The sequence below is a fragment of the Triturus cristatus genome, chromosome 2_2 (assembly GCF_964204655.1).
Source record: "Triturus cristatus chromosome 2_2, aTriCri1.1, whole genome shotgun sequence".
Lineage (NCBI taxonomy): Eukaryota > Metazoa > Chordata > Amphibia > Caudata > Salamandridae > Triturus > Triturus cristatus.
In genome coordinates, this window is record NC_140582.1 from 11,573,057 (window position 1) to 11,589,833 (window position 16,777).

The 16,777-nt window shown below is 46.1% G+C and overlaps 1 protein-coding gene across 1 annotated transcript in view; it reads left to right on the plus strand.

Moving 5' to 3' along the window:
* LOC146861748 (pro-neuregulin-1, membrane-bound isoform-like) overlaps positions 1-16,777 on the plus strand; it is a 386,462-nt gene that overhangs the window by 234,631 nt on the left and 135,054 nt on the right. The window contains exon 2 of the mRNA XM_085643029.1: positions 616-793. Coding sequence (XP_085499155.1) covers positions 616-793 — 178 coding nt within the window. The remainder of the gene's footprint in view (positions 1-615; positions 794-16,777) is intronic.

The window sequence follows — 16,777 nt, forward strand, 5'->3', positions numbered from 1 at the left end:
CTAGTTGTGGAATTGGATGTTTGGGAGACTCAGAGACCCGAACTTTCCTTCTCCTACTGATCTGTTACCCTTTTGGATTTTGTACTAGGGGTTTAGGAAGTGGTATGACCCAAGGAGTTGTTGTCGATCTCTGTGCTAAGGGCTATTAGCTGTGCCTGGGAAAATATTTATGGTGTAAAGGTTTTCGCCCTGGCGCGTCCCGCACTGCGGAACAACTGAGGCGCTTAAAAGCATGTCAGGCACCTGGCCTCATCTTGGCCCCGCCTCCTCCTCCTCGCTGCAGTTTAAAGGACGTAGTGCCACCCCAGGTTGGATGTGGCAAGTCCTTGTGCAGACAGGGAAGAGCGTTTGACAACCCCATTGACCGTTTAAATGCAAACTTAGTGATTCAATTTTGATAGTAAAGCATGGTGGTACTTTAGGACCGAAGTCGTAGCTTGAGATGTGCAGAGATGTATCTTCGTTTCATGCATCTGAATGTAAAATACTCTCCCGTGACACTTTTTGTTAGTTGGTCTCCAGGAGCAAACAAGAAACCTATTGCTGTATGTGTTGTTTGTGATGGGAGCATTCACCTAAAAGACTGCATAATCATATGAACGTGTCGCCTTTCAGCTGTGCCTCCGAAACTGAAGACGTTGAAAGATGCAACGAAACCCGAGGGTGCGAAGGTGGTGCTGAAGTGTGAAGCGGTTTCTGAAAATTCCCATCTTCAATTTAAGTGGCAAAAGGACGGGACGGATCTTAACAGAAAAAATAGTCCTGAAAACGTCAAGATCAAGGACAGAAAAAAGTAAGTTGAGAATTAAGTCATAACTGCAGTGATGGCAATGAAGACAGGCTGATATCGTGTAGGTTGCAGCATTACAGAGCCGTGTGAATGTTATTTGTAGACTGCAATAATGTGAAATAAATGCTGTGAACTACAAAATGTGCTAACTAATGTATCTAGGTTAACATTTTCAGTTTCCCACCTATTAAATATGCTAATTGGAGAGCTGCTTTTAGAGACGTGCAGGCTCATTTATTTGGCCATAACGACAACTGAGTTAACCTAATTAACTCCGATAATCCAATTAACCCAATTACTTCTAAAGACACTTGAAGTATTTCTGCAATCACAGATTTCAGGCCACTGTTACAGGTTGTTCGGCTATAATTTAAATAAACTATGCACAATTATTAAAATAGACTGCATATCAAAAACAATATTTTGCCTCCCAAACAAAAATGAGGCGACAGTGATGGAAAAGCCCCCCTTTCAATACAGACCCCAGTGTCACTCCAGGTGCCCTTGGACTGACCACTACTAGGTCTGTAACTTGTGCCTCGCCCCTAAACATGATGAGTGCGTCAGGCCTGCCTCACTTTCTTCAGTACCGGCGTGAACTGAGGCTTGCTCGCTGGAGAATGCAGAGCCAGGAAGGAAATGACACCCCAGACATCTTCAGGAAACGAGACATCAAGGAATAGTTTGGGCCCATCCCATCAAATGATCAGCCCCTCCACTTTAGTCTCAAGGCCAGTTTGCAGTCCAAGTCAAAGGCAGAGGAACAACAGGGGTCAGAGACCCAGCATGCTCCCGAATACCCCACAGTGAGTACAGCAACACACCCAGTGGCCACACAAAAACACTATGTACATGCTCGCTCTGACCCTAAGTGGGGTTATCATTGAGCCTAGAGATTCCTTTACTGTCCTCCAGTCCACCACTGCCATCGGCTCTTGGGCGGCACAGCCACAAGGCCTTGGAGCCAATGCCATCCCCATTCCTGGCAGGGAAGGCCCAACATAAGCTGCAGGCATCCTTGACACCAACAAACCCATTGAATCCTTCACTAAGGCCGGCGCCGAAATCTGGCTCAGCTTGTAGCGAAAGCTACGACTTCAGCGCAGCTCTACAAGGTGCGCTTTCCCACCCAGGGGTGACTCTGGTGAACTTGGTTCATATTCACCTGGGGTAAATGTGAAAGACAGGTTATTGCAGCCCCACAGAACCATATGTAACGTGTAATTGACAAAGAAGTATTGCTTTTGGGTTACTAACAGTCACATAAAGGGATCAGGGGCGCCGTGGTAACAGTAACAAACCTTATTTCGTTATTCACAGTATCACACACACTACACTAAGAGGAATGAATGCTTTAAAGTTAAAAAGTATTTATTACTACAGGAATGATCTGTTCCTCTTTAAGTCTAAAATAACTACACAGAATATTTTAAAACCGGCAAGAAGACATGTTATAAATAACAAGAACAAAATTAAAAAAGTTTTTTCACCTTGTTTTTATTCCAGAATTGCACATTGCTCAGTATACGTTATGTCGCACTTGGTTACAGTATGCAAAGATGGTGACAAAAAACATCTTACATACATCTGAGTATCCCCCTTGTACCTGCAGTGTATTGAAGACAAATGAACAATTCTAACGTGGTTAAAATGTTATCTAGAAACGAATGCCCTAACATCTACCTCTATACGCGCTATACTAAGAGAGCATGGAAGGCAGAGGAACTTGCAGTCTAGAGTTTCTTATGGCGAAGAGACACTCTGCATTCCTTGTTGACAGCAAAAGCGGTCTATATCAGCGGAGGTGTGAAGACGATGTTCCTCACACAGTGCAAACACACGCTGCAGTAGTGGTCTTGTCTTCCTCCAGGACTCTGCTTCAGCTTCAGACGATATTTAGTATCTGTGAAATGTGCGGGCAGTAGGTGAAATTTTCTGTTGCAGAATCTCGTGCAGTAATCTGGGTGAAGGACCCCTCCTGACAAGTGGCCAAGGGCTATGTACTGTGCCGGAGGTCTGAGGGTCAGACTGCCTCCTGGGAGGAGGGCTTTTTGGAACACGGACCAACGCCACCTTTTGTAGAGCGCGCTCTAGTGTTAAACAGTCAAGTAGGAGGAGGCTTTTACTCTTTTGCTATAAAATCATGGCCACAGTGCAGGCATTCCTAAGACAAGCATGTCTTTGCCCATCCCGACCGCGGCCAGCATCAGCCATTATGCTGGTTGTACAGCAGAGGGTCTGCCCTGTCAGACCTACTCGTCAGAGGAGCTTATATGTATAGGAGGGGGAGATTTGCTGGGGTGTAGTCCTATTTTGGTGGATGCCACTGGCCCTGTTTTATGTGACAATTGTAAGCATAGGCTCTACCACCTGAACTATCCAGTCATTAATAATGCAGCCCTCAGAAAAGGGTAAAAGGGATGTTAAGGTAGCACTGATGAACGTTCGTTCCTTGCATAAGCATGCTTTAGACTTCTATGATTTGCTAAAGAACAAGACTTTGGACGTACTCTTTATGACTTAAATGTGAATGAATGAGGACGCTTATCCCGATTTATACTTTGCTATCCCGGAAGCTTATGTATCTGTAAATGAAGACAGGGTGGGTAGGAGAGGAGGTGGGGTGGCAGTGGGCTTCAAAAGGTCATATGAGTGCAAGACCTTTAAGTAAGATGGGATAATAGGAGCTGAAACCTTGGACTTTGGCTTAGCCATTGACGGACAGCATTGTCTGTCTGGGATATTATTCTATCGACCCCCACCCCTCCCTGGATGTACAGGAGTCATTATTTTATCCCTTGATCAATTATTAGCCCCTAAATGCACCTCTTACTCCAATTTCACCATGCTTGGTGATTTATTTTTGCTAACAATTTTATTAGTTTTGAACAATAAAGTAAAAAGTGCATTACCATGACATATAAAGCTTTCTAATGCAATTGTTGGATTCTCCCCCATCTGGGCTCACGATGGACGAGACCCGTACTGATTCCCAAAATTTCAAATATAAACTCAGCAAACCCAGCCATTTACCCCAGATATGCTTGTGTTTAGCCGGACAGCCTCTTGCCTCATACACAGACTTTTCCGGGTTGGTGCACCAGTCCACTCCTCTGCGCCACTTCACAATGGAGGGAGCTGCTGAGTCCTCCCAATTCGCTACAATGTTTCTCTTGCCTATCAAAATGGCAGTCCCAAGGAGCAATTTATCAGTATGGGAACCATCAAATCCCTCCATCACCCCCAAGAGAAGGGTAAGAGAAACCACCCAGCCCAGTATTTTACTTCGTTCAGCTGCAGTCGACGTCCAGTACTTGAAAAGAATGGCACAGGACCAGACCATGTTTTAAAAATCAGCTGGCTCTGCCTCACAACGGGGACATTTTGGGGTCAGGAGGAATCCCGCTTTGTGTCGTCGCACGGGGTAAGGCATGCACAGTGGAGATAGTAGATTTGAACGAGGCAGAGCCGAGCCAATATTGTTAGTACCCTAGGGGCCATCAATGCATCCCTCCAATCCTCCTACTCTAAAGGGCCAATCCAGTGTTCCCAGTGAGCCCTAAGGGAATCCAGCACGGACATGGTATTCTTTATCAGGGATCGATAGATTTGGGATATCGACCCCTTTCTCCAAGTTCCCCATAAGGAGCTTTGCTTCCAACGGACTAAATTCTGGGAATGTCGTGGGGTCGGGAATGTGGAGGGCGAGTACTTGACGCATCTGGAGGTACTTGAAGAATTGAGTCGAATGTAGGGAGTATGTTCGCTGCAGTACTCCGGAAGGAGGACAAATGATCGCCTTTCCATACGTCCCCGAGATGAGTGATGCCTATCTGGTCCCACTACTGGAAGCCCACTAGTGTCCCAGTCTGCCCCAGCCAAGTCCCATGCCCGGGAGGCGTTTGTAGTGTGATTTTAGCATCCTATTGGGTGTGCTGCAGCGCGAACTGCCACGCAAGGAGGACAGTTCGGGTGACAGCTGGTACAGTGGGAGGTATCGGGGCCCCGGAGAGCATAGCCTGGACATGAGAGAACCCAAGGTTCTCTAGTTCCAGTTGGTAAGCTGGATCTGACCAACCGCCGTTAAACCAATCGTGAATCCAAGAAGAAGCGAATAGGCTGTAACAAGGCCACAAGGAAGTCTCCACGGTCCAAACTTCCATCAGCTGGCCCAAATCTTGAACAGTTGTTGGACACTCTTCTGTAAGACTGGAGGCAATGACCAAAGCTCTCTTAGCACAGATAATGTTAAAGTTGGAAGAGGTTGAGAGGAGAGTTATTACTTCTGTCCCCACGTGTACTAAATGCCTTATAACGTCAAAACCAGTGGGGGGGGGGGGGAAGATTGGGGCATGCACTCTGTTCTGTATCTGACAACCCAAATCAAATTCTTCAGGCATTAAGTTTTAAAGACATGGCGACTGAGGAAGTGTCTTGTAGTTCTAAACACAACAGCATGCCCGGAGAGCCAATTCTAGTGGCCCAGACAGCCCAGGAAGCGCAGGTGGGCAAGCCCCCAGCATCCAAGGATGGCTTATTACCTATATGTTACCAGCACCAATTTGCCATGCCCAAGGATGAAAACAAGTGCATTCTCGACCTGCCACCCGCATCTGCTCCCCTTGTTGCAGTATTACTAGGGGTCCCTTCACCTTCTCAAGGATCTAAGGAAACCTCCCTGGACCTTATACACAAAGTTACTCACTGGTGTAGGAAGAGTATGGTAAATGGCTAGAATATATCTTCTGATATTACTATTATGGCCAGAAGAGAGGGATGGATTGGCTATCTGACAAAAAAAAGTGCATTGGAGGATTGCATAGTTTGTAAATTTCAAGCACTCCGCAAAGGCCAAGTTGCTAGTGGGCTGTGTCCATAAGAATAGTTCTACCTCCACAGTCAGAACTGGTCCCCTACAATTCTTTTATACCCCTAAGCAGTTGCTGGTCACTCCTCAATGGCAGTTACCCTCAAACCCAGCCAGACCCGATGACATAAGCAATATGGACACAATCCTACCCATGAGAAACCGCTTTCAACCACTAGACAATCTCCAGGGCTTGGATGAAAATGACTGACTAAAGATGGAGGAAGATAAGGCTCAGGGCAACGAATCAAACTCTAAGGCTCCTAATACTCTAACTCCATCACCTCTATGCTCAATTTATTATATGATAAATCACCCGGTACCACTTTCACATCAACCTTTTCTATTACTCCACACGTGAAGGTTCTCTCTTGGAACATAGCGGGTCTTAGATCAAAAAGGGCCAATATATCCTGGGAAAACTTCCTTTCAACGCACCACATTATTGCACTACAAGAAACGTGGGAGGCTAATGACTGTTTCTATTTAGACGGTTTGATTTCATTCTGTAAATACGCTACCTATTCGAATATGGGAAGAGCTAGAGGGGGTCTGCGTTTAATGTTCTCACTTAAACTTTCCTGTAAGACTAGAATGATTGAATGCCGATCACCCCATGTGCTAGCAGTAGAGCTGTCTTTTAAGAACCTTCCTACTCTGCTAGTGGTTAACTTTTACAACTCCTTTTCTAGAAGCCACAAGTTAGAATATCTGCCAGCTCTAGAGGAACTTATGGAAGGTTATGAGGAAGGTAAATCAGGTCATTATGACCTGATAATCCAAGGGGATTTTAACACTCATCAGTGCAATTCCAATTGTTTTTTATCGTCGGAGCAGGCTTTTGTTTCCAGTCATCTAATCATTTTGAGCCCACACCACCAGGAACATTCTTAGAACGTTTTCTTTCAGCACATAATTTACACTGTCTACGCAGGCCTATGCAACGAATGGTAAATACATCTTTTCCATCTGGGCACTACCCGTGTGGGGGGTGCTCAGTGTGTGAGTTAACAGAGAAAACTAAGAGTGTGCAGCTGCAGAACGGAAGAACGTGGTACCTTAATAGGTTCAGCAATTGCAACTCTGTGAATGTTATTTACAGATTAACATGCCAATGTGGGCTGCACTATATCGGCCTCACAACCAGAAAAATTAAAGTCAGGGCGCAAGAGCATCTCAGTATCATTAAAAATGAAAAGTTGACCATTAGATTGGTCCAACATTCCCGAGAAAAACAACATAACCTAGAGCAGTAAAATGGGTGGTTTTGGAGAAGGTAATGGGTGATTCCAACAACGTTGAGGAAATACTTGCTATGAAAGAGGCTCGTTGGATCTATTCCGAGAAGGCGGATCAAATTGGCCTCAATTACCAAATTGAGTGGAATAAGATCTGTAGACAATGATTGGAATCTTGTAGAGTGGTGCTCCTTTGCGGACAATAATGCTGTGTCTGTTTTAGCCCCACTCCTGTCTCTTATGTGAATACTTTGGTTGGGTCCAATGAAGATGCAAGGCTGTTTGTTGATCACAACTTTTAAATGTCCTGCATCAGTCATCGGCCTGGGTTGGACGTGTTAAAGTGTTTACGAATGGTATTAGTTGAACCTCTTGGGCCTTCCGTTAAAGCCGATGCACATTTCGCTGTTGGCAGAAATTAGTGGGGCCACATTGATTAATAGTCACACGACCCCCAGCTTAATAATATGCATTTTCATTGCTGATTCGTCCTGGACTGGCTGGTGAGAGCAGTATGGTATACCTTCATGGCCATTGGCGTCAATGACATGTGTGGGATGGTCAATTTAATAACATTAAAGGCGGACATTCAGTATAACCATGGTTGTTTTCTGCAAACCCGGTGTGTCTAAATTTCAAATGGTACGTGGGATATTTAACAGTGGGTTCTGCTATATGTAACACTATACCTGAATATGTAACTAAACAGACAGTCTAAGATGGCCGCGTCGCTGGCAATGCGTTGCCAGACGCTCTGAGGGGAATCCTGAACGGTAGTCATGTGACCGCCGTAGTGACGTGATGCAAAAGGAGAAGGGTTGCGTTCTGTTTTAAATTGAGTACGCGCGCAGCTTGGTGAAACACTGAGACGATTGACCGCCGGCAGTAGCATTCCAAACGGTGAGAGTATGCTGTGTGCTTTGTTATCCAGTATTGGGGTATCTTTCATAGATTCACATGCCTGAATCATTCCCCGTCGCCGAGGCGGGAGTCCCCGGTAAATAAAAAAGTAGTGCCAAAATGCTAGTAGTAGTAGTAGGCCCAAAGAAAAGGCCAAAAGCCTGTATCTTAGCAGCCTATCTACCTCATTATGCAAAAAGAACCAAGAATTTGGTAACAACCAATCAGACACCAGCACCCTTCTAGAACCCTCTCAGCAGAGCCAGTTCTCCTCAGATTTTCACCGCACGTCGTGTGGAAGGGAGTCATCCTTAGTGCCTCTCAGTTTTCTTTCAACTTGCTTCAGCATGTCAGACAAGAAGGCTTTATTTAAGTCCTGCAGGACCTGCACCAAGAAGAGAGTCCATGTTGATGATCAACATGTAGACTGCATCTACTGCCTCTACCCTAAACATGAGGCAAAAGATTGCAAGATTTGCCGCACCTTCCCTACAAAAACTCTCAGGGATAGGGAGGCGAGAGTGCTTTTGTGGCTTAAATCCTCTTCGGCTGAGGAGGATGACAAAGCCTCTACTTCTAGCAAGAGAGCTAGATCGCAGGACAGCTCTTCCAGCGAAGGGAAGAAGCGTCAGAAATCGCATCATTCTACTTCTGATGCGCACTCTCCTCAGGAATCTACAGTCAAGCAAACTGTGAGTAAAAGCCTTTCAAAATCTTTGGCTTACTCTCAATCTTCAGTTTCTGTCACCTCGTCTGCTTCTTCATTGACGCAAACATTCACGACGACGGCGCTTACCTCTCCTATTATGTCTACGAAGATTACCATCCTCTCAAAGAAGCCCACCGTCGAGGGGTCGTCGACGAAGTCCTCGTCGACGAAGTCAGCAGTACCGCCGTCGACGATTCCGCCATTAAAAAGCCTGTCGACGTCGAGCTCGTCGACGAAGAGCTCGTCGACGAAGATTCCATCGTCGACGAAGATCCCGTCGACGAAGAGCTCGTCGACGTCGAGCCCGTCGACGAAGAGCTCGTCGACGAAGATTCCATCGACGAAGACCCCGTCGACGTCGAGCCCGTCGACGAAGGGCTCGTCGACGAAGATTCCATCGATGTCGAGCCCGTCGACGACGGCTCCATCGACGTCGAGCCCGTCGACGACGGCTCCGTCGACGGTGAGCCAGTCGACGACGATAGCACCATCTACGATACCGTCGACGATCCCGTCGACGATCCCGTCTACCACAGCCCCGTCGACGACGACCTCGTCGACGATGAGCTCTACTCCAGTTTCCACCAGGACTTTTCAACTAAAGTCTTTTCAAAGGCAGGACATTTCACCGCTTACTCCCTCGCATCTCCTGGAAACTTATGTGCAGTGTGACGATGATGATTATGTGGACGACGAGGACGAAGTGCCCTTTGGGGTTGCTCGCCATCCTTCGGAACTGCACATCAAATGTCAGGAGGACGATGAGGATGAGGATTATCAAGGGCATTACTATCAGGAAGACATAATCGTTCCGCATCATAGACCCTGCTACACACAACCTCGTAGGAATGAGATGTCACATCTGCCTCCTACTTTGATACAAGACCTACAAGCCATGCTTGCAGATTATAAGCAGCGTTTTCCACCGCAGCCAAACGTTCCACAGGTTCCACAGACTGCGCCGCAGCCGGACCCATTGCCTCTGCCTGAGGGTCCAGCCCCAATGCCTCAACTGCCTGATCCTCCACAGGACCCGCATCAGGATACAACCTCGGAGGAGGAATACGAAGAGGGCGAGTTGCCAGACCCAGCAGACCCTTGGGATTCATATATAATCCCTATGCCTTCGCCACCTACCCCTCTACCATCTGATTCGCCTCCAGAAGATATAGGGGGGGTTCCATAACCTTATGCAGCGAGCTGCGACCAGGTTCAGCTTGCCGGTTACCATTGAGCAGTCTGACTGTTTTCTGCATGATTTTAAGGAGGAGTCAAGGAAGGTTACGAGAGCTATCCCTATCATTGACTATATTTGGAAAGAAGGGGTTAAAATCATGAAAAACCCGGCATCAGTACCAGCGGTGCTTCCACGGATTGACAAAAAATACCGTGCTCCAGCCGACAGTCCCTCTTGTCTCACTGGTCAACCGCGTCCAGACTCGGTTATATCTCAGGCAGCCCAACAAAAGTCTAAGAATCCGGCAGCACCGGTCACTACACCACCGGATAGGGAAGGACGCCGACTGGATCTAATTGGGAAAACATTTTCAACTATGGCAGCTGCTTCCATCAGGGCAGCCAACTCCCTAGCAATAATTGGGCGTTATGACCGCCAGATGTGGTCAGAAATGGCAAGCTTTATCGACCTCATCCCAGAGGATAACAGGCAAGATGCTCGAAAGGTTTTGTTGGAGGGTGAGCGTGCAGCCTCAGAGACTATCGACTGCGCACTGGATATTGCGAATACTAACTTTCGCCAGTTGGCTGGGGCTGCGGTTCTTAGGCGCCAGGGTTGGCTGAAAGCTACCACGTTCAGACCAGAGGTCCAGACAAAAATATTGGACATGGCCTATGATGGCGAATCATTGTTTGGAAAACACATAGATGATGCACTCCAATCAATTAAAACGGATACTGATACTGCAAGATCGTTGGGCTCCTTGCAATACAAAAGAGGTACCTTCAGAGGAGCAAGGGGCCGTGGTTTTTCTTCCAGAGGAAGTTATCATACCCAACAAAATAGGTACCAGCCTCAGTATCGGCAATCATATCAGTCTTCCTACAGACAGACCAATACATCTGGTTTCTCTCGTCAAGGCGGACGAAAAAGATCGCAGAATCAGGGAAGAGACACCTCACGGAAGCAATGATTTCTGCAGGGCGCCTTTCACTCCTTTTCCCCTCCCTGTGGGTGCAAAAATTTCAACTTTTGCGACCAGGTGGCAAGAAATTACGTCGGACCAGTGGGTTCTGGACCTGGTTCACAACGGTCATACCTTAGAGTTTGTCACCAAACCACCCAACAAACCACCCAAGGGACCCCCTCCCCCTCGTCTTCACTTACTATTCAAAGAAGCTTTAACAATGCTCCTCAAGAACGCAATCGAGAAGGTTCCTGCGCTTCAAAAGGGGACAGGTTTCTATTCCCGCTTTTTTCTCATCAAGAAGAAATCAGGGGAGTGGCGCCCAATCTTAGACCTTCGCAATCTGAACAGATTCCTCAAGAAGCAGGGATTTCGCATGGTCACTCTGGCGGAAATTCTAGGTTGCCTCAACGAGGGAGATTTTCTAGCTTCCTTAGATATGGAAGACGCTTACTTTCACATCCCAATACATCCGAAGCATCGCAAGTATCTTCGCTTCACAGTGGCTGGCGCCCATTACCAGTTCAAGGTGCTCCCGTTTGGGTTAAAATCTGCCCCAAGGATCTTTACGAAGTGCCTAGCTCCAGTGGCAGCAGTGTTGCGCTCCCAAGGAATCCAAGTCTTTCCGTATTTAGACGACTGGCTAATAAAGGGTCCTTCGGAAGGATCAGTCAAGACTGCCGTGACAACATCTCTTCGTCTGTTCCATTCTCTGGGGCTTACGATCAACAGGAGCAAATCTCAATTACAACCAAGGCAGATCCTTCCTTTTTTGGGCGCGCTGTTAGATACCGTCCGCTGCAAGGCATTCTTGTCTCACGAACGGCAGGTTCGTCTTCAAAACTTAGCAATCCGAATTTCCAAAAGAAAGTCAGTTTCTGTCCGGATGTTCGCGTCGCTGCTAGGGATGTGCTCCTCTGCAATACACCTCGTTCCTCTGGCGCGGCTCCGCATGCGACCCTTGCAGGAGGAGTTACACCTTCAGTGGCAGCAGGTGATGGGCTCCTTCGACGACATCATCAGAGTCACTTCAGGCATGAAGAGCGCTCTACGTTGGTGGTCCCATATTCCCAACTTATCAGAAGGACTTACTTTCATTCAGAAAATTCCAGACTTTGTCCTCACTACCGATGCTTCCATGGAAGGATGGGGAGGTCATCTCCAAGATTTACAGATACAGGGGAAGTGGTCCCCAGAGTACAAAAACAAACACATCAACAGTCTGGAATTGCGAGCAATTTTTCTGTCTCTGCAAGCTTTCCTTCCAAGGATTGCAGGTTCTTCGGTTCTGATTCGAACCGACAATACCACCAGCATGTTCTACGTGAACAAACAAGGAGGAACAAGATCAGCAACTTTGTCCACGGAAGCTCAGGAGTTGTGGGAATGGGTCACACTCCACAACATAACCCTCAGAGCAGAACATGTCAGAGGTCTCTGCAATACATTAGCGGACACGCTCAGCAGATCCCAATCAGATTGCCACGAATGGGAGCTAGAGCAAGCTCAGGTGCTCAGAATATTCAGAGCTTGGGGAACACCACCGCTGGATTTGTTCGCCACGAAGGAGAACAAGAAATGCCGCTTCTATGCCAGCAGATACCCTCAACAGGGCTCAAGGGGGAATGCCCTGTCCATGCGATGGTCAGGGATTTGTGCTTACGCTTTTCCCCCGATACCCCTGATACCGAGGGTCATACGCAAGATGAAGTTGGAGGGCTGTCGTCTCATCTTGATTGCACCCAGATGGCCACGCCAATACTGGTTTCAGGAGCTCCTATTGCTATCACAGGACCAGCCGATCAGTCTTCGCCCGACGCCCACAATGCTGTCAAGGAACAAGGGTCAGGTTCTCCACCCGGACCCTCAGTCCCTACATTTACACGCATGGCTCCTGACTTCTTAGAGTTTAAGGACCTGGATATCCCTCAGGACTGTAGGGATATATTAACAAAATCACGAGCTCAGAGCACGATAAAAACTTACCGTCTAAAATGGAAACGGTTTTGCTGCTGGTGTGAAGCAAACCAGGTGCACCCGGTGGATGACCCTGCAGAAAAGATCCTTCCTTACCTGTTACACCTGGCAAGATCTGGGCTTTCTTTCCCTTCAGTCAAGGTCCACTTAGCTGCACTTTCCAGATTCAGAAGGGGTGCTCATGGCCCTTCCCTTTGTTCATCCTCTTTAATTAAACAGTTTATGAAAGGACTATTCCGAGAGTTTCCTCCGGTCAGACTTCCGCCACCGGAATGGGAACTCAACACAGTCTTATTGCAGTTAATGAAGCATCCATTCGAGCCCATCCATAAGGCTGACCTAAAATTCCTTACATGGAAGGTTGCTTTACTTCTGGCTTTAACATCAGCTCGAAGAGTGAGTGAAATTCAGGCGTTTACTGTAAAGGAACCTTTTCTACGCTTCACTCAAGACTACGTGCACCTCCGAACTAATCCAACGTTTATCCCTAAGGTGCCTTCACAGTTTCATCTTAATGAACCAGTGACGTTAAAGACTTTCTTTCCTAATCCATCCACCCCAGTGGAACGAGCCTTACATTCTCTCGATATCAAGAGATGTCTTAAATTCTATCTTCTGAAAACAAAGAACCTCAGAAAGTCCGATCAATTATTCGTGGCTTATGGCCAAACTACTCTGGGAAAGGCGGTTACAAAATCCACCATTGCCAGATGGATAGCATCTACAATACTTTTCTGCCATGACAAGGCTCACAGGCCTCTGTTGAGGAAACCCAAGGCCCATTCCACGAGGACAGTAGCAGCGTCTACAGCATTGTTTGCTGGTGTGACTCTAGAAAATATCTGCCGTGCTGCGACGTGGAAAAATGTCCACACTTTTACCAGACATTACTGCCTCCAATCTACGCATCGTGATGATGCAGCAGTTGGGCAAGCTGTACTACGACATCTGTTTCTTTGAGATACCTTCAGGTACCCTTTTTTCATATTTTAATATGTAAGATGTTGATATCTTTAATATAACAATGCAATGTGTTACAATGATGATTTGCTTTCATGTTAACATGCTTTTCTCTTTATAGATGGCATATTTTGAATTTTAAGATCTTTTCTTATAACTCTTGTTAACAAGCTGTGGATGCAATTAGGGAGTATCAGCACTAGTCTCCCGCCATCCGCAAACGACTGTATACTTGGTATACTGCTCGCTATTCTGATTCAGGCATGTGAATCTATGAAAGATACCCCAATACTGGATAAGAAAACAAGTTACTTACCTGTAACTACAGTTATCCAGTATTGGTATCTTTCATAGATTCACATGCACCCACCCTCCTCCCCGTAGAGTCAGTTCTATATAATTTGGGACGTTCACTTCCCACTTGTGCTACGAAAATCTGAGGAGAACTGGCTCTGCTGAGAGGGTTCTAGAAGGGTGCTGGTGTCTGATTGGTTGTTACCAAATTCTTGGTTCTTTTTGCATAATGAGGTAGATAGGCTGCTAAGATACAGGCTTTTGGCCTTTTCTTTGGGCCTACTACTACTACTAGCATTTTGGCACTACTTTTTTATTTACCGGGGACTCCCGCCTCGGCGACGGGGAATGATTCAGGCATGTGAATCTATGAAAGATACCAATACTGGATAACTGTAGTTACAGGTAAGTAACTTGTTTTCTTGTTCACGATTGGATTCTGAGGGAATATGAGCAGTGAAGAATCCCGATGGCATTTGTAAGTGTGTAAAATGTACCAAGGACGAATTCACTAATTAGTGATGGCGTTGTATCTGTGACGATCAGGCATTTTGCAATATGACAAAGTGTGATGAATATGGAAATGAGATAAAAAGAGACGGATCAGATTGAATTAGGACTCCGGAAGAGGAGAAAGAAGAAATATTGTTCTCAGTGCCAGGGCTAGCAGGTCTTATGTAGCTTGTAAAGGCTCAGGGATGGGCAAACATGTTTGGAGACTAATTGTTTTAACTAAGTATGATTTCATGTTGTGACGTAGCATGAAGCTTGGAATAAGGACTGGGGAGAATTGCATGACCCAGAGTTGCACGAACAGAACCAAAACTTTAAACAATCACGAATAGAGTTTGTGTCTGTTTCCACAGATGAATTAACAGATAGAAATGGGTGGTGTTTCTACCAGTCGCTGTTGTTTCTTTCTTTGTATGTTTGTCAGTCACTCTTGTTTGATGTACAAAGGTCCAGGGAGCTGATTGCTGACCTCGGTTACCCTGATGAATTTGCCGTTACTATTGAAAAAACAATTAAACATGTCGGCCGTCTTCAAAGTGGTTAACAACATGCTGTGTTTTTAACATTGGTTCAACTCACGCTGTGGAATAAAAAGTTAGGAGTACGTATGGGAGTTGTACCCAATTTTATTCGAGACTTCTTGTATCTCTTTCTCCTTGGGGCCTTGTTTTTCTTTTTCAATTTTTCACACCTTCCCGCACTTGACACATATTTTACTTTATATGAGAAAGTCATGATGTTAAGTACGTGGGCAAGCTGGTGAAAACCTGCCATTAGCTCCTCCGGTGGTGCGCGTGTGAGATACTTTCTCATTTCCCTACACATTTGTTTTGCACTTTTTTGTTTCTGTGATACATACACACTCCAATGTTGATTGCTGTTGGTTTAGTGAACTGACTGCTGACAGGTTTTTCTCCCTACTGGGGATTTTTTTAAATTATTAATTATCAAGGCACTGGGGATTAAGTCAGAGTTTATGAAAAGAACTACTGAGTTTGGAAATAGATAAATATATCACCCTATAAGTAATCCTACGTATTCATATATACAATTTGAAGACAGTGCCTAACAATGCCAGGTCCTTGCTGTTGGATTATATGTTGATTGGAGGGTGGCCTGGCATATAGTTTCCTTCTGGAGCTCCTTGTTGGATTACACGCACAGACAACATGACAGCAATGTATTTTATACAGAAACAGGGGGGACCCACTCTCTCCAGCTGTCACAACTTGCACAGACCATCTGTAGGTGGGCCAAACGTCACTGAATGTATCTCCCTGCAGAACACTTCCAGGAGTAGACAATCAGATCAGCAGGCGCGACAGCAGACTCACGAGTGGGAACTCAACCCTCTAGTTCTCCTCCCGTTCTTTCAGATGTGGGGCTTCCCAGAAATAGATCTGTTTGCCACACACCAAAACGCTAAATGCCCAAGCTTCGCCTCCAGGTATCCACACCCATTGTCCAAAGGCAATGCACTATGGGTGAACTGTTCGGGGATATTTGCCTACGCTTTTCTGCCTCTCTCACTCATTCCACTAGTGGTTCGGAAGATCAGGCAGGCATCCCTCGACTAATCCTAGTTGCTCCAACATGGGCCCCATCAACCTTGGTTCACCACCCTGTTGGAGCTATCTGTATTCCCTCTCCAAAAACTACCTCTCACATCCAATCTCCTCACGCAGAGCCATGGAGAGATAAGACACCCAGATCCTGGTCATCTCAACCTTGCGATTTGGCACCTGAAGTCATAGAGTTTGGCTACCTCAAACTTCGGCCAGACTGCATGAACATTATCAAAGAGGCTAGACGTTCTACTACAAGGGCTTGTTATTCAGCAAAGTGGAAGCGGTTTGTTATTTAATGTAATAACAATCAAATCAACCGACTTGATGCTTCAGTTCAGAACATCATCTGTTATTTACTGCATTTACTATGTTCAAATTTAGCGTACACATCCATATGCTTACATCTTGCTGCCAGATTCTGTGGCAGAACGTGGTCTACACACCTTAGATGTTAAAAGAGCATTACTCTATTACATAGAAAGGACAAAACCTTTCCGTAAGACTAAACAATGTTTTGTGGCTTTTGCTCCACCTCATAAAGGCAATCCCATTTCAAAATCAGGTAGTGCACAGTGGATAGTCTAATGCATTCAAACATGCTATGCAAAACCAAAAAGGACATTAACAATACCCCCTAGAGCGCACTCCACTCGCAAACTAGGGGCTTCTATGGCTTTCTTAGGAAACATCCCCATAGCTGACATCTGCAAAGCTGCAAAATAGTGTACACCGCACACATTCACAAAACATTATTGTGTAGATGTGTTAGTAAGACAGGGAGCTAATGTGGGCCATGCAGTTCTACGTACACTCTTTC